Source organism: Dunckerocampus dactyliophorus, chromosome 5 (genome assembly GCF_027744805.1).
Source record: "Dunckerocampus dactyliophorus isolate RoL2022-P2 chromosome 5, RoL_Ddac_1.1, whole genome shotgun sequence".
NCBI lineage: Eukaryota > Metazoa > Chordata > Actinopteri > Syngnathiformes > Syngnathidae > Dunckerocampus > Dunckerocampus dactyliophorus.
The window spans coordinates 32,662,885-32,690,854 of NC_072823.1; the positions used below are offsets into that span (position 1 = coordinate 32,662,885).

The following is a 27,970-nucleotide window of genomic DNA, read 5'->3' on the forward strand; positions in this document are numbered from 1 at the left end:
ACAATTGGTTCCAGATGACCGTTCTTAAGTTGAATTGTTCTTAAGTAGGGTAAAAGGTAATATTACCAATGATATAGGTACTACATGTACGTGTATACATATACAGTATATGTGTATGTATGTAAATATGAGTTTGGATGCAGTAGTAATATTAAACCAGGATAATGAATGAAAAAAACAATAATAAAAGTGATATAATAATACGTAATGATAAATGTTATTTACCTTTGAAGAGGAGTGGTCCAGCATACGTCGTTGGTGGGAGTGGTCAAGCATACAGTTTTTCCATCTCTCCCATGCATTTGCCTCTCCTCTTTGTAATCATAGTGGATGCCATTGGTACAGAAGTCTTCACATGTTCCAGAATTCCAACCTTGCCTTTGTAAATTGTTCCTATTGTTGAGCGATTCACTCCATAAGCACGCGCTACATTTGCCATTTCCTCGCCACCGTCCAACTTCCTGATGATGGCCACCTTCGTTTCCATAGAAATTGCTTGACGTTTCCTGCCACTACTACTAGCACTTGGACTCGATTTATCAGCCATGATAACGGATAACAAACGTCTCTGTAAAGTATCGAATGGGGTACAAACGGCGTGCTCCGAGATGTTATCAGCGACAAGTGCAGCGGCGGAATGACGCGCAATTCAAAAATGGCGCCTACGTATTTCAAAAAAATTTAAATGACGAAATATGGCAATTTTCGAAAAAAATCATTAAAAAAAATAGACCAGTCGGCTTGTGTTCGTATCTACGAGTGTTCACAAGTCGGGTGTTCGTAAGTTGGGGATTTAGTGTAATTTTAAAATAATATTTCAATTAGCTTAGCAAATGTTCTTCTCGTGATATTGTGACTTAATTCCCATAATATTACAAATAACATTTCCCCAGCCTAATTTTCCAAAAATTACCACTTTATTTTGTTTTGTTTTTCGTCATATTATCGCTAAGAATTATTTTTATTATATTAGGGATGCTACGATCGACAGCCCACCGATCAGTAGCATCTGTTATCCACGGAAAAAAAACATAATCGGTATATGCCAAGAAACGCCTGTCAACGCCGATTACAAAACCCAATCACCTGTGGCTCGTATTATTGCAGCCTGCAGCGACTTTTTCCCCCATAATATTTTGACTTCATTCTTGTAGCTTTTTCCAACTTAATTTTCCAAAAATGACAATTTTCTTTGTTGTTTTGTTTGTTTCTCATAATATTACTGTATCGACTCATTTTAGTCGCATCTGGGTCCGAGGGAACCAGGTCATAACGTGCTCCAAATCAACAAAGTCCAGACAGATGATTAGGTATAGTCCTGTTTATTGCACAGAGATGAATGAATGAATCAGTGGTTTATACATAGAGCAGTGGTTCATGGCGAATGTGGAGGCCTGGTGCGGCAAGCGTGAGTGGAGCTGATTGTCCAGGTGAGTCTATGTCATGAGCGGTAAAAACCGTGTGACCTCCCGTCACCCCAACCAGTGCCCTGTCACTTCTGCCCTTAAATAGTGTGCCTCCATTCTGCCACCAGCGGTCAAACAAAATATAATTCCTCAAAAAAAGCTAAAGACGAACACCAAAATAAGCAGAATATAAAGTACAGCAAACTGTATCGAGTAGGGGAGATAATGAACTAGCCTGATAACTAAATGCTCTGCCTCCCATTCTACTTCTACAAATTCTAGCAGTGGCAAATACGGTAATTGTAAGTACTGGGAGTGCAGTGTTGTCCAGGGTCTATAGGTTTCTAGGAGCTCTCTAAAATATACTGGTGCCTGACTGCGTGGTGCTTTATATGCAAGAAGGTGAATTTCAAAGTCAGTTCTAACTTTGACAGGTAACCAGTGCAGTGAGGCTAACAAGGGTGAGCTATGATCCCTTCCTCTGGTTCCGCTTAAGACTAACTCAAGAGTCTTCTTAGGGAAACCTATTGACAGAGAGTTACAATCATCCAACCTGGAGGTCACGAAAGCATGAAGAAGGTTCTCTGCATCTGGTAGTGGCAGGAATTTTCTGATTTTCTTTACGTTTCGTAAATAGAAGAAGCCGTTTGTGACGCTTGTCGTACAAAATTTTGGAACTAAAAGCACCAAGGGTTCTGACTGTATTGTTGGGGGTGAGTACAAGACCATCTAGGGCCGTAATCTCATTTGCAGTCTTGTCTCGGAGGTGCTGGGAACCAAGGACTATAATTTCAGCCTTATCTGAGTTTAACAGTAAAAGATTTGAGGTCATCCAACGCTTTACGTCGTTAAGACACGCCTGGAGTTTGAACATCTGACAAGTTTGGTTAGGTTTCATTGGTTGGTACAGTTGTGTGCCATCTGCACAGCAGTGGAAGTTAATGGAGTGTTTTCTAATGATATTGCCTTAAGGGGACATGTGCAGGCTGAACAATCCAAACCCTAGCACAGAACCCTGTGGGATGCCATGACTGACCTTCACGTGTCTGGATGCTTTATTACTAATGGATACAAACTGTGGGCAATCTGACATATCGGACTGGAACCATTGTAATGCAGTTCCTTTCGTGTCGAGGGCATGCTCTAATCTCCATATAGAATTTGGTCATCAATTGTGTCGAACGCAGCTGTAAGGCCTAATAAAACTAACTAACTAACTAACTACTAACTACTAACTAACTACTGAAACGAGCCCTTTGTCTGAGTGCTGTTTCTGTACTGTGGTGCATCCTAAACCCTGACTGAAAAACCTCAAGTAGGTGGATGTTTTCAACTTCATGTTACTAAAATGAGGGTATTTTTCCTCATAATATTGAGCAGTATTTAGTTTATTAGTTATTCTCATCAAATTACGACTTTTTCTTGTTCAAGTTCTTTTTTTTCTTAAGATGTTGACTTTATTCTTGGAAAATTACTTTCTCCATTCTTTTCTGCTGTTGCTGTTTTTTTTGTTGTTGTTATAATTATATATTTTGTAATCAAGCCAATTCAAAAAATAGCCGCATGTCGCAAATGGCCCCCGGGGCTGCATTTTGGACACCCCTGCATAAAAGCATAAACGTGTAAAAACACAAATCACGCTGGAGGGATTATGTCTCACAGCTGGCCTGGGAACGCCTTGGTGTCCTCCCGGTGGAGCTGGAGGAGGTAGTTGGGGACAGGGAAGTCTGGGCTTCCCTACTAAGACTGCTGCCCCCGCGACCCGGACTCGGATAAGCGGAGGAAAATGGAATGGTGTAAAAACGGTGGGCTTTCTAGCAGTGCTACATGTACGCTGTACATGATACTAAATCAAACCAAAATCTGAACAAAAATTTAAAAAATTTGGGCCAAAAATCCACAAGGTTGAGTGCTGTACATGTGTTTTTATGAGGGTTAATCTGTTTCTTTATTACCAAAGCATTTTTAGACACTGAATTTATATAACTGAATTTTTTTGCATTTAATTTTTTTTTTTTACATAATTTTATTCTGAAAAAAACCCCCAAAACGTTGTAAGCAAAATGCGTGTTTTGAAATTGACTTTATTAAAATAGGGAGTTTAAACATTGAGTTTGCTGAAATACAGTGTTTTAAAATTGACTTTATAAAAGTACATTGCATATAAAACTGATGTTTCCAAATTGACATATACACTTCTGGGAGCCAATCAGGTATAGGTATACAGTATACTGTAAGTGCATAGTCACGTGACACAGGTATAACGGATGCCAGCCTGTGAGGCTGTGCGAGTGTACGCTGGTAAACCTGACTTAATCAGTGAACACCGATTGAACACGCGGACTGTGGTCAGCGCTCTCGCCTCCCATTGTGGAGCTTGGGCGTACGATCCCCGGTGCGGGCGGTGTGAAACAGGCCGGCTTGCACAGGTCTAACAAAAAATGTAAACGTATGTGCGAGTTTTGAAACATCAGAATTACGGACTTTTTTTTACACTGAATATAAACGTAATTTGTATTAACAGAATTTTAAAACACCATATTTTAACAAATAGATTTTTTCAACACGCATTTTCCTTATTACATGTTATTCAATTGAAGGTTTCAGCGTAAAAATAGTAATAACAATTTCCTAAAATTGAAATGCAATCAAATCAGTTACATAAAATCAGTCTGCAAAAGAAATCATTGGTGATAAAGAAACAAATTCATAAATTGCCCACAAATAAGGCGGGTGACAAAAAAACAAACAAACAAACAAAACTCCTAAAATCTGTTGTGCGTTTTATTCTGATTATAATTATCATCAGCAACTTCAAAGCAAAATCGAAAAAATAATTCAAGAATCTTCAAAGTGGCATTTGGCTTATTCATCAAGCAAGACCTTCATATTCATGTCTCATTATGAAAGTTATCAGTTAAAACGCGCACGTGTACACGTTATTATGATGATGATTATTATTATTGTTGTTGTTATTATTATTATTATTATTATTATTACATTAGTGTCTGTCACGACGCAGGAGAGAGTGTGTGCTGCGTTCAACGGCCACTTTAAGGCTCATTTCCTGCCATTGTCACGCAGAGTCGTGAGCAGGAAGAGGGAAACGAAAGCAGCACAGACTTGGGGGCGAGGGTGTAGAGGGAGGGGGGCGGTTCCGGCGTCCACGACCTATTTATCCACGATGCTCCTGCGCATGCAGCCACAGTTAGCAAGGTGATCTGAGCCGCTGACCTTGTGACATGATGACCACCGGAGGAGACGTGTTTGGTTGACGATCATTTTTCTCCAAGTCGTATAACACTGAGGAGGACAGGCCAGGTTTTCGGAGGTGCAGCCCCTTCTGGACACCACTTGACGAGGAATGTCTTCCACCATAGAGAGGAAGACGCTGGAAGCTAATGAGTGAGTGGGACACATTTCAGTGTCATCGTATCAGACAAGCAATCTTCTGGGCAGCAGTTCACATTATGAGAGCTATGAGCTACGACATTTATTTGAGTTTTACATTTAATGTGGCGCAGAAGTTGGATTCTGTCATATCCATTTTTCATGGAGAATATTAAGGCGTATACACTTGACTCTGGTAATCCACGTCAACAACGTTTTGTTTTCCCACTTTGATCAAAGCGACCTTTTTGCTGGAACGAGGCAGTGCAGTGTAATTGTGTCAAATGGCTCCCTCGTGTGGACAACATCCAAACTTGGCCGACCCGATTGTCGATGAGTTAATAAAAGGACCTATTAATGTTTCCAATATATTTTGCTGCATAAATTAAACAATATTATGTTTTGAATAGTTATCTTAATAAATAAGCAATACGTTCAGTAATATATTCTAAAAACATATACTCTAACTATTGCTGTTAAGTAATGAAAAGTTGTAATCAAATTGACCACAGTTTTCGAATGAATCAATCATGATTAATCACCACTTGTCACTATGTGTGAAACATGGCCGTTGCTGCTGTATGTCATGAAGAGAAAGACAAATGACAGGGCAGGATTGTGCATTAGGAGCAGCGCCGGAGCCAGACATTCGTCACTGGGGTGGCCAAGGTGAGACCATTACACACATGGGGGTGGCAATAAGTTGACACCTGAATCGTCTAGCACCTAGCTTCCTAAAGCGGGGTAGGCCAGTTGTCACTGGGGGTTCGTGAATAAAAATGAAAACCAATTAGCGTCTAACACTCACAATTATGAGCGCACCTGAACGCCTCACATCGCAGAGCACGCAGTCATAACAGACAGAAGGAAGGGAGCCGGCATGAAGTTCTTCATTGCTCTGTGTGAGCTCTGTGAATACCTAAGTGTTATGAAAGCTACCTTGTTCTTTCCATCCCTGTCAATGTCGTGTGTCAGGATGGGAGAGAGAGGAGATTCCCCTGAAAATGAGGTTTTAATCGCTGTTTGTATGTTCTTCTTGTACGTTTGCTGCTTTATCGCGTTTGTACAACTTTCCCTTTCTTATTGGGTATCAAATTAACATGCATGATTGCAAGTGGACCAAAGTGAAGCTCAAGTTGGGCCCATTCAAAGGGAAGGATCCCAACATCCGGCTGAAATAAAAGATGTGTAGGACCAGTACTTCCATACTTTATTCATCTCCGAGAGAAATTCACCTCTTACCTATTTAGCAGTGCTCATGTCAAATTTGACCATACACAATGCACATTTCTGAACCAGAATTACTTACTATAAAATAAATGACCCAATTCATCATGTGTAATATTTAAATTTAATAAATGTAAAAATGTTTTTTGCTTTTTAAGTGTGCAGCAGTAGGTGGTGCCTTCAAGTCAAATGTCTAAAGGCGTACGCCACTGTAAAAAGTTTGGCAACCATTTTACGTAGCACCCAAAGCACCAACTGGGGAAAAAAATACCCTTCGTCCCGACAGCCAGTGCTTAGTGAGGCGCTTGGTCAGGAAAGTAAATATAAACAATGCAACCATTCAATATGGTGGAAAAGCCAACATTTCAGAAAATGTTACTGCATTTGATACGGTCTACTCGCATTAGGCCACAAAGTCAGTGGTATTCAACATCACTTTTTTACCCCTGTCCTGTCCAGCCTTTAAAGCAGATAGAATTGTAGATCTAAATGCTGTCAAGTGCTCAACAGATTTACTCTGCCAGGGAGAAGTGTGATATACACTTCCCCTGTTATACAAAATTTATTTGACTTTGATGCTTGTTACTAAGCAAATTTGGAGCGACCGGACCGGAGCAGGAGGGGACAGAGAAGAAGGGGGGCGTGTGTGCGGGGATTAGAGGGGGACAAAAAAAGAGAGACAAGAGACAAGGACAACAGCAGCAACAACAACAATTGTGACAACAAGAACAGAACAACAGAAACATACAAACCTACATCAGCAAATAAATGTCTGTGACAACTATAAAGACGAACAAGAACATAAGGACAAAGGACAAAACAATATCAACAACCACAATGATAACGCTGTCAATGACAATCACACATAATAGTAGTAATGAAATGATGAACTATGATAGTGATCACAATGATAATACTGCATTGAAACAGTCACACATAATAGTAGTAATGAAATGATGAACTATGATAGTGATCACAATGATAATACTGCATTGAAACAGTCACACATAATAGTAGTAATGAAATGATGAACTATGATAGTGATCACAATGATAATACTGCATTGAAACAGTCACACATAATAGTAGTAATGAAATGATTATCCATGATAGTGAACAGGATGAAAATGACTGTAATGCACATCATTGTAAAAAGAAAAAAAAATATGTACTGTGAGTGTGCATATGTACAGGTATCTCTGTATGTGAGGAAGACTTCATATATATATAAAGGTGCAAGAATGTGTGGGCGTGTAATTGTCACTGAGAATGCATGAAAGGAAAGGGGCCGCCTTCCACCTCCCAGAGTACCCCGCCCCAAATAGCCAGGCCGGGCCCCGGCCGCCAGAAGGCCACCAGGCCCACAGGGGCAGGCAGCACAAAGATCAGTGCCCCAAGAGCCAGCCCAGAGAGCCCTCCCCCCCGGGAAGACCAGCAAGGGATCCCAGCCATGGACAGGGCGCCGGCGGGCCGGAGGACTGCCAACCCCTGAGACCAGCGAGAGATCACACCCCGCAAAGGCAGACTGGTAGCGGGGGCCACAAACCGGCAGGCCCAGAGACGCCTCCACAACCGGAAAGAAGCCCGCCCGCGCCGGAAGCGCCAGATCCCGCCCACCGCCACCCCCACCCCCGGGGAGCGGAGCCCGGCCCGCCCCGGGCCAACCCCCGCCCGACCCCCGATACAGGGCCGCCCCGCCAAGGGATGCAGGAGGCACACCCTCCACCCACCCGGCGGAGGCACAGGCGGCAGAGATGTATCACGCAGCACCCGACCCCACGGAGCAAACCCCTGTATGCCCCCCCCCCCCAAAAATAAATAACTAAAATAAATAAATAAATAAATAAAAGTACACACACGCACGCACATACACACTCCTACGCACCCACACGCATGCACATACACACTCCTACACACATACACACCCCTACGCGCACGCACATACACACTCCTACGCACTCAAGCGCGCACACACACGCACACGCACGCACACGCACGCACGCACGCACACACAGTGGTCGACTGCCCGACACCAGGAAGCCCCACCCTATGCCCCGTTGGTAACCCTAGGAGCAGCGGAGCCGGGGACCCTGGGGTCCCAGACATACGATCCAGGAAACAGGCGCGGAGAGCGCGGACCGCCGGGGAGCAGGAAGACACCAGGCCACACCCTCAGGGGCAAATATTTTAAAAAATTGGTCAATATTGGTATTGCTTTCCCATGATATAGTCCTGAGTTAATTTGTATGTATTCAAGAAATTTGTTATGATTTATTCCATACTGTGTAACAAGGTCGTTAAATGAGATAAAGTTGTTTCCTATAATTATATTTTTCATACAACTTATTCCTTTTTCGTGCCATGTTGGGAAATTTAATGGTTTCTTTTTAAGCAAGATGTCAGGATTATTCCAGACGGGAGTGTATTGGCAAGGAGTGAGCGAGAATTTTGTTATTTTTAGTGGTGCTTATATTTATACTTTTAAAACAATTATTTTTTCGGAGGATTTGGCTAATGAAGGGCAGGTTACAAATTGGAATTTCGTGGCTAAGTGATTGTTCTATGTCTAGCCATAAATAATCCAATGGGTTAGGGTTGATCCATTTTAAGATATACTGTAACCTGTTTGCAAGGAAGTAGTTGGGGAAGTTTGGGAGTTCTAAGCCCCCATATTCTTTAGATTTTTGTAATGTTTTGAGACTTATTCGTGCTGGCTTATTTTTCCAAAGAAATTTATTTATATATGACTCTAATGACTTGAACCAAATTATAGATGGTTTGGTGGGGATCATGGAAAACAGATAATTAACCTTTGGTAAAATCATCATTTTCACGGTGGATACTCTGCCTGTAAGTGAGATGGGCAAGGTTCTCCAACGTGCAAGATCATCCTCTATTGACTTCAATAGTGGAGTATAATTCAAGCGGATCAGGTCTGACAGGTTGGAGGAAATGTTAATACCCAAATACTTAATGTTCCCTGAACACAGTGGTATAGAGGGGGTGCTCTGGAAACCAAAGTTGATGGGCAGTACTGTGGATTTAGACCAGTTAATGGCGTAATCTGAGAAGGTGCTATAATTGTTAATGAGTGAGATAGATTCGTGAAGTGAGGAATGTGAATTATCTAGGAAGAGTAATACATCATCAGCATAAAGCAGGGGTCACCAACGTGGTGCCCGCGGGCACCAGGTAGCACCCCACGACCACATGAGGCGCCCTCCAGCCTGCTTTTCATTCAGGTTTTCAGTTAATAAAGAAAGAACAGTAGAAAGAATGCATTCTGAAATACAAAATGTGAGTTGTGGACACCAGCATTTTTTTAATGTTCTGGTAAAACAAGCAAATTCGCTTTGTTTGGGTTTAAAATAAGCCCTGAAAGGAAATGTTACAAAAATGAGTAGCTCTTGGCTATTTTCATTTTGTAAAAGTAACTATCACAAGGAAAAACGTTGGTGACCCCTGACATAAAGGCTTATCTTATGATGAACATTTGTGGTGTGGATCCCTTTAATATTTATATGTTGTCCAATTGCAGCTGCAAGAGGTTCGATAAAGATAGCAAATAGTGAGGGAGAGAGTGGACACCCTTGCCTCGTACCTCTTTGTAAAGTAAATTCTGGAGAGATGTGATTGTTGGTCCGAACAGAGGCCTTCGGGGTGTTATATAGTATTTTAATCCATGTTCTAAATGAATCTACAAAGCCAAATGTTTGTAGTGTTGCAAAGAGAAATTTCCAGTTTACTCTGTCAAATGCTTTTTCAGCATCCAATGAGACAATTGTGGTTTCTAAATTATGGATGATAGAGTAATCAATCAGATTGATTAGACGGCGTACGTTGCTAGTTGAGTTTCTCCCCTTGATAAATCCTGATTGATCAGGGTGTATTATATGAGGGGTAACTTTGTCCAGCCTTATAGCTAACGCTTTGCATATTATTTTAAGATCTGCATTAATCAGTGAAATTGGACGATAACTGGAAGGTAGTGTTGGGTCCTTATCCGGTTTCAGCAGGAGACTGATTGTAGCTGAGTTCATGTTTGGAGGCAAGCATGAACTGTCTTTAATTTCCAAAACCATTCTAAGAAATATTGGAGATAGTAATGACCAGAATGTTTTATAAAACTCGGCAGGGAAACCGTCAGGTCCTGGTGCTTTGTTATTCGGCAACCGGTGTAGAGCGTTATGGAGTTCTATTAATGAAAAGGGTACATCTAAGTTGGTCACCTGTTCGTCATTTAATTTTGGTAATTCTATGGTGTTGAGAAATGTTTCGATATCTGGGAGAGATGGTTTAATCTGAGGTGAATATAGATTTTTATAAAAGCTCCTAAGATGTAATTAATTTCCTCCGGGAGGTGAGTGATGTGACCTCCTGAGTTTCTAATGGAGGAAATAGAGCTTTTTTCTTTATTGACTTTTAGTTGGTTAGCTAAGTATTTTCCATGTTTATTGCCATGCTCAAACTTTTCCAAACGTAGTCTCTGCAGTTGGAACTGAATTTTCTTGTCAGTAATTTCTTTTAAGTCTAGTTTCAGTTTCCTTAGGTTACTTAGGATATGCTCATCCTTTGAGTCAGCATGAGCTGCTTCGAGGAGTTGGATTTTTTTCTCCAACTCTGATTCTAGTAATCTCTTTCTTTTTCTTATATGATGAATATGAAATGGTTTTTCCGCGCATTACTGCTTTTGCTGCCACCCACAGAATACTAGCCGAAACCCCGGGTTGGTCATTGAAGTCTAAAAACATTGTCCACTCTCTTTCAAAGTATTTTAGGAAGTCTGAGTCTTTTAGTAATGATGTATTTAATCTCCAGCATCTAGTAGGAGTGCTCATTGTTTGGTTAGTGAGAAAAAGAGAGACGGGGGCGTGGTCACTAATGGTGATAGGGTGTATGTGAATGTTTGAGATGTCTGATATGACTGAGTTGCTTGTCAAAAAGTAGTCAATACGAGAGTAGGTGTGGTGCACTGGTGAGAAATAAGTATATTCCCTGTGAGTAGGGTGATAAGAGCGCCAAGCATCACAAAGACCAAAATCATTCATGTATTTCTTCAATATCGATGTTGATTGAGACTCACGATGTCTCCCGGCTGGGCTAGACCTGTCCACTTCTGGGTTAAATACTAAGTTGAGGTCCCCTCCCAAGATCATACTTGTATCCAAATGTGCAGAGAGAGAAGAAAAGAAGGCATGAAAGAAGGAGGGGTGGTCAACATTCGGACCATATATGTTGGCAATGCAGAAATGTTCATTATCAACAGATATGTTCATTATTATATATCTCCCTTCTGTGTCTGGAATAGTGTTGTGGAGTGTAAAATTCACCCTCCTGTTCATTAAAATAGCTACCCCTCTCTGTTTGGAGTTGTAACTTGCTAAATATGTGTGTGGGAACTGTGGTGAGTGAAGTGTATGGACAGCTGACTTGGACATGTGAGTCTCTTGGAATAAGACAATGTCTGCTTGGGTGTTCTTCAAATGATTAAACATTTTTTGTCTTTTTTCTATCGACCCAACTCCCCTGACATTCCAAGTGACAAACTGTAGTGAGTTCATCCTAGAATAGCTTTAGTGATGTGTGTGTGAACAAGATCAAATGCAAAGTATGTGTACCTGGAAGTAAAAATTAATGGGAGTATATACAGTACATTTAAATGTATGCTTAATTTGTACATAGGCAAAGTGTAACATAGTAATCCTGAATGAACTAAGCCAACTAAAGTGAGGACGTGATGTGGGTTTATGCATAAGTGAGATGAGCGTGCTTGTGAGTAGTTGTGATATCCATATCAATAGTAGAATATGATGTGTATGTGTAGGAGAATGCGTGCACGTGTGTGTATTTGTGTGGATACCTTGAATTTGGTTGGGTTTGGACTTTGAGGGTGTATGATGTCACTGTGAGGAGATGCTGATGAAGGAGACAGCTGGCAGACAAGAGGATATGTGACAATATGAGGAGGGGAGAAAACGAGACAGAGGGGGCAATAGAAGAGGAAGAAAGAGAAGAAGAAATACAGTGGGATAGAGAGAGAAAAAAAGGGGGGGGGTAAAGTGGGAGCAGACAGTAACATGCAAATGCTACAAGTGTGTGCGCTGCGAGATAGAAAGAAAAGTTACCTGGTTGAGATAGATCATTAGTTACCATATCAATACAGCCACGGTGTTACTTCCTGGTCGCGGTAAAGTTGTCCATTGACGAAGAGTTTATCCACCGTGATGACAGCTCGGCATCCCTCGTTGATGAACTTCCTCCGAACAGGGAACAGGCGTCGGCGCCTGTCGAGGATTTCTCGGGGGAATTGATCGTTGATGCTGAAGTCCGTCCCCTTCAGCTCCCGGCCCCCGGCCCTTCACCTGTTCCTTCTGCTTGAAATGTTCGAATTTCGCCACGATGGGTCTCGGCCTACGGTTCTCTGGCTTCTTGGCTCCCAGGCGGTGAACGCGGTGAAAAGTGATGCTTTGGATGGCGTCCGCTGGGAGTTTGAGTTGTTGCGCCATGAAGGCCCTCACCGATTCTTCCGGGTCCTCCTCAGATTTTTCGGGAATTCCGCGAATTCTTGGACGAGTTGTGAAACTCCGTCGGTGAGGGACTTCACCGAGTCGCGGAGGGTGGTGTTCTCCGTGACCAAGGAGACGATCTGGTTTTGGCTGAATTCCAGAGATTCACGGATGGCCTGGAATTCTTTGTGAAGTACTTCGACGAGAGCGAGGCGGCCGTCCAAGCAAATCAGCCTCTTGTCGATGGACTCAAGGATGTCTCTGATGTCAGTGCCTGGCGGAGATATTTCTCCAGGTGAGTCCTCCGGGCGGCTCCGTTTGGGGTTTGGTGTCTTGGGTGATTTTCCCATAACTACGTGTTCGAAGCACCCGTCGATGTACTCCTCCAGATCTTCCAGTTTTTGGCTTGGTTAGGCGTCTAAGGTGTTTAATATGTTGGTTTTGCGTCGAGATTCTTTGCGGATGTTTTAGTAGTTGTTTGTCTTTTTTTTTTTCCAGAGCGCTATGTTCCGCTAGTCTGTATTCCGCACGTCACGCACACTCTCGCGAGATTACAGCGTCACGTCATGTCAATTCAACATATATATTCAACATCACTACTGGGAATGTTACGGAAAATGGAAAATTATTTTCCACCAGTGGGGGGTGCCACATAAGTTGCCCATTAATTTTCCGTTGGAAAATTGTCACAAAAAATATGAAATTGGAGTAAAAATGTTGGATTGGTTGGAATCAGTTGAGAAATGAGCTGTAAGAAGAAGTAGAGGAACAAGCAGTGAAAAATGGGGTATAAACTGTCACGAATTGACTTTCTCAATGTGGGATTAGACGGTTTAATAAAACACTGGACCTTAGCTGCCTTTGATTTGTGTTGTACCTGGATGACTTGGAACAGAGGTGTCCCAAGTGCGGCCCAGGGCCCATTTGTGGCAGAACATTCTAAAAATATAGTTTAAATAGAAAAACAAACAAACAAACGCACGGCGGCCTAGTGGTTAGCATGTTCGCAGTAGTAAGTCGAGCCTGTTTTTAGTGAACGTTGGCCTCCGCCAAGGCTGCCCTTTGTCATCCATTCTGTTCAGAATTGTCATGGATTGTCCTTCACATGGAGATGAGCCCGTTGATATGGCTCGGGCATCTAGTCCGGAAGCCTCCCTGGTGAGGTGTTCCGGGCATGCCCGGCCAGAAGAAGGCCCCGGGACAGACCTAGGCCTTGCTGGAGGGATTATGTCTCACAGCTGGCCTGGGAACACCTTGGTGTCCTCCCGGTGGAGCTGCATGAGGTGGCCGGGGACCAGGAAGTCTGGGCTTCCCTACTGAGACTGCTGCCCTCGCCACCCGGTCTCAAATAAACGGAGTAAAATGGATGGATGGGGATGGCAGAACAAGACCAAAATTCACCCTAATAATATGCTTTTTCACGTACAAAAGCTGAGATGCAGTTTTCTCTTGAAATACAGAATGTATTTTAGCATCGCCACGTGTGTTGCTTTACAAAATATAAAAGTGGCAAAGTTGCATCCTTGTATTTTTCAGCATGTGGCCCTTGCTGGAAAAAGTTTGGACACCCCTGATCTCCACAGGAGGCACCACTGCATTGTTTTCTTTGTTCAGAGAGCCAGTGGATGAGGTCCTGCAGATGCCTCCATCTTTGCTGACGTGTGCCGGCTGCCAGCAGAACATCGGCGACCGTTTCTTCCTCAAGGCCATCGAGCAGTATTGGCATGAGGACTGCCTCAGCTGTGATCTGTGTGGCTGTCGGCTCGGGGAGGTCGGCCGCCGGCTGTACTACAAACTGGGAAGGAAATTATGCCGCAGGGATTACCTCAGGTTGGTCTGCTTTCCTGACATTATTGACATTATGACCATAACATTATGTTTATTAACTCTATAATAATATAATAATCCCGACCGCCCGATCCCAACAACGTATTAAAACCTTTTCTAGGTTTTTTTTCGCAAGAGACAGAGGGGTGATGATGCAACTCTTCCCTAATGCATTACCATTTCAGAGCACTTTTAAGCCACATAAACACCCATGAGGTGGCAGAAGTGTATTTGATAAGAGCTCAGCATCAATCAGAATGCTAAAATCATCACACAGCAACTTAACACTCAAAAGGTAACAAAGACATATACAATGCAAGTACCAAAACAAGGTTAAAATAAAAAAAACAAAACAACAATTTTAACTTCTTCCCATAATGCATTTCTTCCCAGCAGAGCAGTTCATTGGCCATGGCTGCCGGGGCACTGCGATGATTCATTCAGCTGCCTGCGTCCACCAGAGGGAGCTCATGAGCTCCCAAATGAACTGCTCTGCTTGGAAGAAATGCATTATCGGAAGAAGTTAAAATAGTTTTTTATTTTATTGGTACTTGTCTTGTGTATTTCTTACCTAGCATTTGAGTGTTAAGGTGCTGTGTGATGAGTATAGCCTTCTTTGTAAATGACACTATGAGTCAGGCTGTTATGAGCAATGACCTCCTGCGATTTCCGATGGCTTGACAAGCTCGTCGCGAGTTCCCTTGCAGCTCGTGATGATTGGCTCCTGCCAAAGAAAGTGATACCGTTTCCTCACTGACTCACGAGCGGCACAGTATTTAAACAATTAGTAGCCGTTGTGAAGTCTAGGAGATTAGAACATGGGCATAAATTAGCCTCATCGTTGTATAAGACGCAGGGTTCAAAGTTTAAGAAAAAAGTAGCGGCTTGTACAGTACACCGGAAATTAGTAGTATTGGTAAGTGTGTTGCTGTGGAATGATTATGTTCAGAAGAGACAAAATCTTTAAATAGCGATGTATTCCCTTGACAGTAATACTGAATATGTCTTTCTCCACAAAGGCTTTTCGGCCAGGATGGTCTCTGCGCATCCTGTGAGAAGAGGATAAGAGCGTTTGAAATGACCATGCGTGTCAGGGACAAGGTCTATCACCTGGAATGCTTCAAGTGCGCTGCCTGCCAGAAGCACTTCTGCGTCGGTGACCGCTACTTGCTCATCAACTCAGACATTGTTTGCGAGCAGGACATCTTTGAGTGGACGAAACTCAACAATAACAGCGTGGTGTAGGAAGAACTCGACGATGTACGTACTTTTTAGTGAGGAAATCATGAATGCACAGCCTGTCTCTCGCCATGCATCTCCAATTCCCGCGGAAACATTTCAACACAAGCGAGACGTCGCGCCAAATATGGCAGGCAGCTCTTCATCTCAGGCCTTTTACTTCCAGAGACACCAAGATCCAAAAGTGCACTGGCCACCCCCAGTGGGAGCCTCAGAGTGGTTAACCATGATGAAAAGTGTCGAAAACAAGGACAGGCATTTTCCACTTTAATATCAGTTTACTACCAAAGCCAACCCCAATAGTGGCCATTGTAGAGCTACTCGGCTGGGGTCCATATCACAACCTGCAAACTATAATAACACTATATCGCTTTTTTAACTTTGCCAATGAAGCCTGGGTTTTAACCTTCTCTTAAAGGTGCTGCCCTTCTTCGGCTCCGAAACAACTTTTCAACCACTGGGTCGCAGATGTTAGTAATAATGGTTTAAAGCAGGGGTGCGCACAATTGTTCAGCCTGTGAGTTACTTTTAAAATGATTTTAAAAGTCCTAAAGATATACTCTACCTCCTACTATAAATATATACAAAAAAATAAATAGTGCATTTCTATTGATAAAAGAAAAATATGAATACTTATTTATGTCTGTTACACGGTACATGTATATCAGTTACAAAATGATCTACCCCTTTCTGTAAAACATATCAAATTTAACCAGGAAACTTTGAAATACTGTTAGAAATATTCATGATTAGTATTTCACATTCACATTTTCAAAGTTTACAGGTAATCTAGGGGTGTTCAGAGTGCAGCCCGGGGGCCATTTACGGCCCATGACTGCTTTTTTTTGGCCCTCGGCACATTCTAAAAATACAATTAAACAATAACATTTAAAAAACAACAGCAAAAAAAAAGTTGTGATATACGTTGTCAAAAAAGAAAAAAAACCAAAAAAAACCCCCAAAGAATTAATTAGACATTTTAGGAAAATTAGGTTGAGTAAATGCTATAATATTATGACAATAACATCAAAATATTATGGGAATAAGTCACATTTTCTTTTCGTATGAAAAGAAAATGTACAAGTAGAACGTTAGTATTTGTAAAATTTTTTTTAAAAAAACCCAGCCAAAAAGTAGTGTAAGGAGAAACAGTCCATAATAATAATAATAATAATAATACACTTTGTCACTGATAAAATGAATAAATATATTATATATATATACAGTATATTTATACATATACAGTACTGTATATACACACACACACACACACATATATATATATACATATATACTGTATATATATATATATTAAACACTTGGTTGGTTTAAAAAAAAAAAAGGAAACGCGCCCCCGCATGTTTTGATTTTTTCGTAAGCAGCCCTTAGTGGAAATGAGGTAAAAGTACTTGACATCATAATTACATTCAATCAAGAGCTGCGTACAGAACCTGAGTACCGGTAATAACTATGCAGCGTTCATCGAGACGCACAGTTTAAGTTACGTCCTGTTAGCATTTGCTATCAAACATGACAGATGTGACACAAACGACAATGCAGCCCAAGTCAAGACAACATATTAAAAAGGTTTCAGCAGTGGGCACATTTTCCATTTCGTCATGAAATAATAGTTTAAGAAGCGGATGTGAAGAAAAGACTGATTTACGTAGTGGAGTTCATGACGCCAAGCCAAGCCATCAAACAGTACACATTTTTTTTCTACATAGCTAACCTTCACTACAAGTGAAAGAAGAACTTTTGTTGTAGATATAAGCATCTCACCGCTGAGTTAATTTAGCCCAAATCAGAACATAGAACATAGATGACAGTTGCATGTCCGTGTGTGGCTTGAAACCCCACAAGGAAGCAAGAGTTAATCAGGAAGGGAGCTTAATGTCAGCTGACTGACGTCACAAGACATCTGCAAAGTGATCGACCCAAACTACCTTGGCCATCTACTTGTAGCTTGCGATCAAGGACGGACTGGTAATCTGCGAGTTCTGGAAAAGTCCAGAACGGCCGTCCAGTCTACGGCCGATAATTGGTCTTTTTTTTTTTTCGGTCAACCGGCCCTGTCTAACAGTCTAACACCTAGGCCTACCAGCAGATGGTGCTGTAACGATCATTTGAAGAAGAAATTAAAAGAGAAAAAACCAAAGTTATTGGCGAATGAAGCTTGAAAATGTAGGAAGCTTACAGAGCTTTTTGACCGCGGATGTTGTAACCCGCCCTGTTTCGCACCTGCCCGCACCGAACACAGTACCTGGACTGGACTATCGGCCGCATGTTCAGCACAGCTCTTGAGGCAGAGGGAGTGAGATTTGATGATCAATAATGGCTTATTGCCCTGAAAAAATACACGCCGTGTATTTGACAAATAGGCTATATTAGAAATAAGGAGACACGGTAAATGACCGCAAATTAATTTCTTTATGCGCCGCAGTTAATTAATGCGTTGGCCTGGAACCGATTTCAAAACTATATAGACCCCCCAAAAAACCCCTCCCTGCTGGTGGCCCCCGGGTGGTGGGTGGGCCTATTTGGGGAAAAGTCCAGGGCCTTTTTTTGGTCCCAGTCCGTCCCTGCTTTCGATCGATGTAATGGGCACCCCTGGTTTCAAAGAACAGATTGAACAAATCAATATCTATATTTGCCACACTTGCAACTGTAACCCATGCCATGCTAGAGCTAAACTTTGACGTCACTTCTTGTTCCGTCCCCCACTCAGCTCCCGTAAGCACTGGAACACATTTACAGCAATATGTACAAGTCTCATTTGTGTCTTATTTTCTGTTAGTATACTGTATCGACTATATTGGGTCATAGAAGTGTAAAAGTGACTAAAGGGGTGTTATCTAATGTCTAGAGGGCTCTAATTGTTACGGTGGCGCATGGTCGTGACCCCAGCATGCAGAGACAGAGTCGAAGTGAAGGTGAAGGTCTTTCATAAGCCACAAGCAGGTGCAGGTACTCACAGTTGTGTAGAAAGAATGGAGACAAAAGATGACAAAAAGGCTCTGTGGACATAAAAATAAAAGAGATAAGTACAATAGGATATGTTAACTAAGGCTGACGAGCAGCAAACAATGACAAAACAAAATGCATGTAGCACTGACAATCAACCAGCAAAGTCCTTCTTGCTGCAGGTCAACACGTGCTTTCACTTTTAAGTCCCCAAACACCAGAAAACTCTCCAACAAAAAAACCCTCCAAAAAGTATGTAGATTTGCCGCTAGTCACCTCTGAGGGTTTGAAATGTCGCCGGTTTTGGCGACAAAGTCACTGAGTTTGCAACACTTGCTGCGACCATGACTTCACGCTTCATGCATACCGCCACCTACTGTACCAGAGTATGCAACATGGGCCATGTAATCTTTTTTACATTCACTCAGATAATAGCAAGAGAAAAATCCTGATTCTGTTATATAGTCCTGTGTCATTCCTTCAATACCCTCAATCAACAAGGGATTACAGTGTATGTTGTTTAGCGTGCACATACACCACAGCAGTCTCAGAGGAGTGACCGACAAGTTGGAGTGATTGCGTGGTTATGATTACGTTAGTAGCTAAACTTTGCCAAATTGCTATAATTGGCGGACAGCAAGCATACGTTATGCACATGCGTGTGTGTTACATGCAGTGTTGGAGCTTCTATTCCATCGACATTATCCAAGCCTAGTACTCACAAAAGAAAATATAGGCTGCATATTATTTTGATAAATTAAATTGTAAATTTCGATATGGACAATGTCCAAGTAGCTCTTCCATCTTTGCGGTGGCCTCAGTAGTCCACCAATACTAAAGTGGTAAATGCCTGTAAAAACTGTGGCTGGCCATTGTTTTAGCCATTTTTTTGCAACGGTGAACCACTTTTGAGGTGCCCCCTGGTGGTGGCCAATGCAGTGGTTAACCTCTTGCCACTTTTTAGTCTCTGCGACTTCAATGCAAAAAATCCAAATCCAGGTGTCGCAAAGAAAAAACAGAAAGAGGCTGGAGCACATTTCAGCGTAGTATGCTGACAAGTGGATTCAATTATCCCAATGTTTGGACCAATGTTTGCACAAAATAGCATTGTTTTTGAAGTGTGTGCTTTTTTTAATAATGACAATAAAAGTAAGCAGATGTTTACATCGCAAATAAACTCTTCGGGATTTCTTGGTGGCTCTTTTTATAATAATTGAACATTTTTGATAGGTTGACTTGGAGTCCCCCAGAAGTCATCTTTTGGAACATCAAAGACTGCAGCGATGCACGCCCACCCTGACAACAACTTTTCAATGTATTCAATAAACTGCAATTTTAAGAAAGACTGATTTGATGTTTTTGATGTCTTGTGCTGTTGGCTGCATGCATTTTTGTAAAGCAACACGCACAGACATGTGAAGAAGTGATATACTGCAGTGCTCCCCAACCTTTTTTGACCCACGGACCGGCTTGTGTTCCCACAAATCTCCCGTGGAACGGGGTGGGGGTGGGAGGGGGGGTTGTACATTATAGCGATCTAATTTTTCTTATTCATTATGTACTGTGTAAAACTAAGACTGTGACGTTCTGTAGGACAGGAGCGAAGGTCCCCTGTCCTGCGCTAGTATTTTGGTGGGCTGTGCCTTCTCCGGGGAGGAAAAGGCAGCCGCTTCTCGCCTGGTGGCCGCGCACCTGCGGCCAATTAACATTTGTGGCGGATAAAAGGCCAGTGTGGTCGAATGTGCGGCGCTGGTTCATTATTATTGTCTTTGTTATCCATGCTTCTCGTCTCCAAGACAGTGCTGTGACTTAAACAATTTACTTACCAGGACTACTTGCACCTTTTGTCACAGAGCCTTTCCTCTGTCGCCTTTTATTTCTCCTGTTTATATTATTAAAGTACCCTTACTTTTTGCACTCCGTGGCTTTGTCTCTGCCTATTGGGGGTCAAGCATTCGACAGCTTCTACTCGCGCCTGATGTTCCGTGGAGACAAAGACATGAATAACATCAAATTAAAAGCACAAAATGAATGGTGACCCACCATCCACCAGTTCAAGTTCCAGCCAAGTGTTTCCAGAGAGATGATGACATGGCTGTTTGACGTGTGTGGTAAAAGGCAGTGTGCTAGCATTAATTACCTTGAGACAAATGTGCACATTAGCACTCAATAAGTCATCCAAACTTACCTTCATGCATTCCCACATAGTATCAGCATTTACACCACATATGAGGTGAAAATGTTGTGGAGTAATAAGAGGCACAACACAACTCGTATCTAGTTGAGGGAAAAGGGATACCCCGTTTATTCCGTTCACCCTTAAATAGACACAGTGAACAATAACAATGACGTGGATTACCAAAACCTCGTCCTTCCTTGGACCTGTTGGCAGGACATTTTGAAATCACATAACATCTGGAACACATCTTGTATAACTTCGGTCACGATGACCTCCCCCTCAGTCACGTAGGCCTGAGTTCAACTGCCTTTCACAGAACAAAAGGTACTCTGGAGTTCACAGGACAAGAATCATTTTACAATATATTCCCCCCTTTTGGGGGTCCCAAACCCCCAAAACAAATAATAATGTCTCTTAGACCCGTCATTTCACCGTCTTCATTTTCCGAAAGAAGTTCAAAGATTAAGTTCGTGGGGATTTTGATGCCTGCTTGTCCTGAAGACTGGGCACGGGGAAGTGGGGAATGTGTTATGGGCAGTGATTTGGTGTGGGGCAAGGTCGGGAGCTATGTTTCTGCTCACATCATCACCGCCCAGAGGATTATTGTGCCTCTGTAAGAATGGTGTTGGCCATCTTCAGTCCCTTCTTCGATCACCCGCCGATGATCAGCACGATGTCATCTGGAGGGACCCTTTGTGATGAGGGGCTTCTTTTGCCGAAACGAGGTGGTGACTTGGCACGTCACATATTGGAGGAGGGCGCTCATCTCACCCCTTCCTCATAGCCTGCCTCCTGGATGGATGTCCTCCCGCACGATCTGGCTCCCTCGATTATAGCCCTCAGGAATGACTCGTCTCGGCTGGCGTGGTCCTCATGGATGGCTCGTCTCAGCTGGAGGGTCCCCTTGGTTGGTATAGCTTGGTGCAGTGGTTTAAATGCTACCAAGTTGTGCTCCCTTCCACTTGGACAGCCGTCAGTGTTGCTCGCACCACCTTATAGGGTCCCTCTCGTCTTGGCTTGTGCCACTTTCGCCTGTACACCTTGATGTACACCTGATCGCCTGGCACCACCAGGCCGTCTGACACCTCCGTGGACTCAGGTGCCCTGCTTTTCTCCTGCACATAGATAGCTCTATGTATGGCAGTTAACTGTTTTATATAATCTTTCAGTTCATTTTGCAACTGCTCAAGTGGGGACCCTTTATAAGGCCCTCTCAAATGTGGTGCTGGCATGGGTCGACCCGTAAGCATTTCATGCGGTGTTAGATGTGTCATTCTGTTAGTCTGCATGCGATAACTCATTAGTGCAAGTGGTAGTGCATCCACCCAATTTAACTTTGTGCTAGCACAAATTTTATTGAGTTTGGCTTTGTCCCATTTACTCTCTCTACCATTCCCTGGGACTGAGGATGATAGACACACCCCAACCTTTGTCTTATCCGCAACTGTTGTAGGATTCCTTTGGCTACTTTTTGCACGAACGCCGGACCGTTGTCCGAACTTATTTCTGATGGTATTCCAAACCGCGGAATTACTTCTCTTAACAGGAATTTAACAACAGTTTCTGAACTCTGATCTTTAGACGGCATCGCTTCAACCCAACGACTAAATCGGTCAATAACTACTAACATGTACCTCTTTCCATGCACCGATTTAATCATGTCTACATAGTCTAGCACAAGATGTTTGAATGATCCTTCTGGAACTGGTATGTGTCCAATGGGTGGAGTTATGCCTTTTCTGACATTGTTCTGTGCACAAACTTCACATTGTCCCAAGACTTCATCTATCATTGACTGCAAATATGGTGACCAATATCCTTGCTGTTTTATCTTCCTTACAACTTCCCCCTTTGCACAGTGATCTGGACTGTGCACATCTGATATTAGCACTGTAAGTAATGAGACTGGCGCAACAAGCAGTCCTTCATGTGATCTCCACAGACCTTTTTCATCTTTTGAAGCTCCTCTCTGCTGCCACAAACTGTGCTCACTTAGCCCTGCATTTTGTTGCATCGACACAATGTCATCTGGCGTAGCAACTGGTTCTATCGACACCAATGGAGCCAAAACAGTCACCTGGCTTTTAGAAGCCAATTTTGCTGCTTCATCTGCTGCATTGTTTCCATGCACAACATCTTCATTTCCTTTCCTGTGTGCCTGACACTTGATAACAGCAAGCCTTGTTGGTTGCATCATCGCCGAAATAAGATCAACTATCTGTTTTTGGTGGTGTATTGGTGAACCATCACTTTTTTTATAACCACGTTGCTTCCACACTGCCCCAAACAAATGACACACTCCATGTGCATACGCCGAGTCCGTATACACATTTGCTGTCTTTCCTTTGGCCATTCTGCACGCTTCAGTCAAAGCCTTCAACTCAGCTAATTGTGCAGAGCATGGTTGTACACAACTCTCAGCCTTTATTGTCACAAAATCACTTCCTTCCTGTTTGATAACTGCAAACCCTGCATGGCTGCCAAGGTGATCTCTGTAACACGATCCATCCACAAAGTATGTCACTTCTGCATTTAACAAAGGTGTAGACTCCAAATCTGGTCTTAACTTCGTGTACTTCATTGCCTCTGGCACACACTCATGAGGCTCACCTTCAAAACTGAATGAAATTGTGTCTGCAGGATTTACCGTTGCGCACCTTTTAATGGTGACATCTGGATACGTCAGCAGTGGCAAGTACTGCAAACATCGAGCCTGCATTATCACAAACTTATTTTGGTGGATCAGCTCAGAAATTTTATGATGCGTATATATTGTCACTGGATGTCCCATTATGATTGTTGATGCCTTCTCATACGCATAATGAACGGCAGCCAACCCTTGACAACATGGTGGCCAACCCTGGACCACATTGTCCAGCTTCGTGCTGTAGTATGCAAGGGGTTGTTTCCTTCGACCACTACAGGTTTCTTGCATCAACACTGCAGATGCGTACATGTTATGTCTATTTGACACGTACAAAAACAACGGTTTGCCATAGTCTGGTGTTGCCAACGCCGGAGCTGTTTGCATTTCCTGTTTGATTGTTTCAAACGCAATTCTGGACTCATTGGTCCACTTCAGCGGTGACCTCAATGTCTGAGTCTCACCCTCCTTTATTATTTCTCGCAATGGTGCAGTTTTGACAGCATAGTCCACTATCCAGTTTGAGCTGAAACCAGTCATGCCTAGAAAAGTCATCATCTGTCCCACTGTAAGAGGGAGTGGCACTTTGCTCACTCCTTCCAACTGAGAGGGTCCCACTGAGATTGTTTCGTGTGATATAACTCTTCCCAGATACTCGACCTGGGGCTGGCAATATTGTAACTTTGCCCGGGAGGTCTTATGCCCCCCCTCAGCCAACTTCTGAAGTAACTTAATTGAGTCTCTGTGGCAGTCCTCGAGTGTCGGTGCGCATATTAACAGATCGTCAACGTACTGTAAAAGGGTGCTATTGAGTTGCAACCCTTCAAGGTCCTCTCTTAACACCTGATTAAACACATGTGGACTATGTTTGAACCCCTGTGGCATTCGAGTATAGCAATATTGTTTTCCTCGATATGTGAACGCAAACAAATGTTGAGAGTCTTTGTGTAACGGAACACTAAAATATGCTGAGCACAAGTCTATTACTGTGAAAAACTTAGCTTCAGGTGGAACATTTGTCAAGAGAGTATGTGGATTTGGTACTTCCACTGGACTATCCTGGACGATCTCATTCACTGCTCACAAATCATGTACCAGCCGGTACTTGGATTTGTCTGCTTTCTTCACAGGTAGTATTGGCGGGTTACAAAAACTGTGTGTCTCAATTAATACTCCCGCTTTCAGAAGCCCTTCAATAGTTTGGCTTATACCATTGTCTGCCTCTAATTTCAGAGGGTACTGTGCGCGTCTTGGAAGTTTCATGTTTGGTTTAAGCTCCACTCTAACAGGGTTTGCTGACTTCACTAACCCTACATCTGTTTCATGTTTTGACCATAGATTTTCTGGGACGTGTTCGAGCATTTCTTGTTTTAAGTCACTCTCACCTTCACGGATTTGCAGCATCTGTGGTACGTCAAATGAAGTAATGATCACTTCTTTTGGTTTTGAAACCATATGGGTACCACACAAAATTTTTTATCTTTGTCTCATTTGGCGACACAAAAATTTGTGGATTTTCAGTCGCTTTCCAAGTTATTTTGGCCGCATTTTTCATCATTGGCCCCAAATCCTTTGACGCAAATTTTTTGTTAACCAACAAGGTTATGTGTGGTGCCGAATTGGGCACGTTGTACCATTGTGCAAGGAAAGGATTTGACTCAACGTTAAACGCTGCACCCTCTTGCCCAATTATGATATACTCTGTTGTCAATGACACCGTCAGGCCTTCAGTTTGTGTTTCCCACTGTTCTTCACAGATTTTGCTACATGATGGATCAAAATAGACTGTGCAATTGTATTCAGACCGTGGTTTTGACGCTTTTGGAATTTGAGCACAGATGTACTGTACTTTTCCCACTTTTGGAAAGCCTGCAGCACTGGTTCTGATATATCTCCTAACCAGTATACTTTTGCACGCGCTGTCTGAACATTCATTTGGAAATTTTCCTTCACTCTATCTACTTTCACTCCCTCAGGCGTACAAGAAATGTTTACATTCAGCTTGCATAGAGCATCTCTTCCTAGCAAATTTACTGGTGTCTGCTCAGATACCAGAACTGGCAATGTCATTGTTTCGCCCTCCATTGTTAGCTGAACTGGAGCCGTCATAGGTATTGTTTGAAGCTTTCCCGAGAATCCTACTGTTTTGACAAATTTGTCAGACATGGGGAAGTGTGAGGCGTAACTTGGACCTACACAAGTGTAGGTTGCTCCAGTATCGACCAACATTGGTATTTGTTTTCCTTTGATTTGAACTTGAACTACTGGTTCTTTTTTAGTTATAGATGTTACTATTGGCAGCTGACCTTCCCCTGCAGGATTCTCTGGGCACCCCTAATAACAATAATTTGGACCTCCCCATGGGTTGACTGGACCCGAATATGACTGTTCTGAATTTGGACCTTGGCTCAATGGTTGTTGAGGTTGTTGATCTCCATAGCCTCCTTTGACCCAATTATGCGCCGGCCATGGATTGGTTGGACAGTTCTGTCGATTGTGTCCTTGCTGTCCACATCCCCAACAGACTTTGGGAAGTACTTGCGGACGGGTAGCTTGTTGTTGCGACCTCCTTCTTGATCCATCTTTTCAGCCCATCTGATATTGCCTTCCCCTTTGCGCCGCTTGATTTGTTCTTGGTTGAGCATATACATTGATGACAGGTGGCGCTTGCGCTGGTGGTACTGTTGTTGGCACTGGAGCTGGAGGTGGAGCTGGAAATGGCATTACGGGTGCCTCCACACTTGTCTTTGCATCCCCGACTGAGGCTTGAGCTTTCTTTTTGTTCTTGCTTGACAGTTCCCCAAGTTGCAACTGGGCAACCTTTCTTTGAACTTCTTGGTCTTGCTCTTTCAGCCGTTGTTCATCTCGTCTGTATTTTTCAATAGCATGTATCACAGAACTCCCTGTGTGACTTTGACGTCAGTCCCACAACATCCTCCAGTCTACTTTTTACTGGAGTTGGCATGGCTTCAACCACTGCTGTTCTGAATAGTGTGGTCATCAGTGGGCTATTTCCAACTTCTTCCTGAGTCTCTTGCTTCCACCGTTTGAGCTGGCGGCTGATATACTCGGCAGGGTTCTCTGTTTCCGTAAGTGGCTGTCCCTTCAGGGCCTTGGGATCAATCTTGATCGGATACTCCCTTCGCAGTGTCCCCCACAAGTCTCTGTGATAAGGATTGAACTCAATTCCATCCGCTTCAGGATTTTGCATCCATCGATGGCCACTTAGATATAGCACATTTTCCATTGTTGGTATCCCCAACACTCGTGCCCACACAGCCTTGATATCTCCAAGCGCCAGTATTTTACCCACTGTTTCTTCTTCAAACGCCCTTATCCATTTGCTGGCCCCCTCATGGATACTAGGCAGCCTGGCGATCAACCCCTCAAGATCAAGTGTTTGCCAAGGAATATACTGTCCCTGTGTTCCTTTTATTAATATTGGCAATTGATTAGCCGGATCGGTATACCTCCCTGGAGGGTGTATGCCAGGCCTGTATCTGAGATCATACTTTCTGTTTTCCTTGCCATTTGCAGCAAAGGTAAGGTTCTTCAAACACTCAGAGGGAGGGCTGTAGCCACTCCCCTTGCGTCCCCTCGCTCAACACCTCCTTCAGTTATTCACTTCACATCCGGTCACTGGCAGAACCACACAGCTTGACAAGATTCACTAAGTTCAAAGTAATACAAAACGAAGTCTCAAAAGACTTATCACACAGCAAATTGCACACAATTTTCTTCTCAATTCAACCACTGCAATTCTGTCCTTTCAACTAGTTCATAACCCCCACTACAGAGAAGACAACGTTCTGACGCACTTTGAATTTCTCTGGGACCACACCCAAGATAGCCTCACTCCAGCGCAACCCACAACAAATTAACATTGGCACAAATAACACAACTAGGCAAGATGCACTACACTCAATAATAGCCAAATGCAGCACCTCCAGCAACAGACACAAAGATGACACACAAACTGCTTTCACTTCAACTATGTGTAAGGTTGACCTTTTTGTTGTTCCAGAAGAGATCATTCAAACAAAGGATGACTCTATGAACATTTCTGACAATACGTTTTTAACCGCACTTCTCACTTGCGTGTTTGGCAATTTTCAGCTATTTACACTGGCTAACGTTACTGTCTTGCGACTAAGATGATTAATCTTATAGTTATTTCCTTCTGAGGGTTACAAAGCACAGTTTGTCCTCAGCTGGCCTTCGTTCACACACACTCACTCACTCAAGACAGTGAAAAAACACACAAAAAAACAGCTGGACGCTTTCCCTTTTTTCTTCTCACTTAGACTTGGTTTAGGGCCCATGACTACAGTAATTTTAACACAAAGAAAAGTAAACTAATTAAGAAGAGATTTCAATGCGTGCAAACTACAGTCAAACCTGTCTTAGCGGCCACCTTTATAGAACGGCCACCTGCCTATAGCGGCCACTGAAAAATCCCCCGCAGCAAATGTACATGTTATAGACCCTGTGTATAGCAGTCACCTGTCCAACGCGGCCAGCGGCCACCCATTTTGTCTCCCTTGGTCAATATCTGACCGCATATAGCGGCCAAATTACCAACTCAAGTA

At 42.9% G+C, this 27,970-nt stretch overlaps 1 protein-coding gene across 6 annotated transcripts; it reads left to right on the forward strand.

The window, feature by feature from the left end:
- The first annotated feature begins 4,513 nt into the window (after window positions 1-4,513).
- lmo2 (LIM domain only 2 (rhombotin-like 1)) lies at window positions 4,514-27,930 on the forward strand. 6 transcript variants are annotated; one of them, XM_054776488.1, is made up of 3 exons: window positions 4,514-5,465; window positions 14,065-14,358; window positions 15,375-27,930. In XM_054776488.1, the coding sequence occupies exons 1-3, from the start codon at window positions 5,350-5,352 to the stop codon at window positions 15,598-15,600; spliced, it is 636 nt and encodes a 211-aa protein (XP_054632463.1). In that variant the 5' UTR covers window positions 4,514-5,349; the 3' UTR covers window positions 15,601-27,930. The 6 variants fall into 6 exon arrangements, with proteins under 6 accessions (XP_054632463.1, XP_054632465.1, XP_054632464.1 ...); XM_054776490.1 differs by having other exon boundaries at window positions 4,514-4,811; window positions 12,564-14,358; XM_054776489.1 differs by having other exon boundaries at window positions 4,514-4,811.
- The last annotated feature ends 40 nt before the right edge of the window (window positions 27,931-27,970 follow it).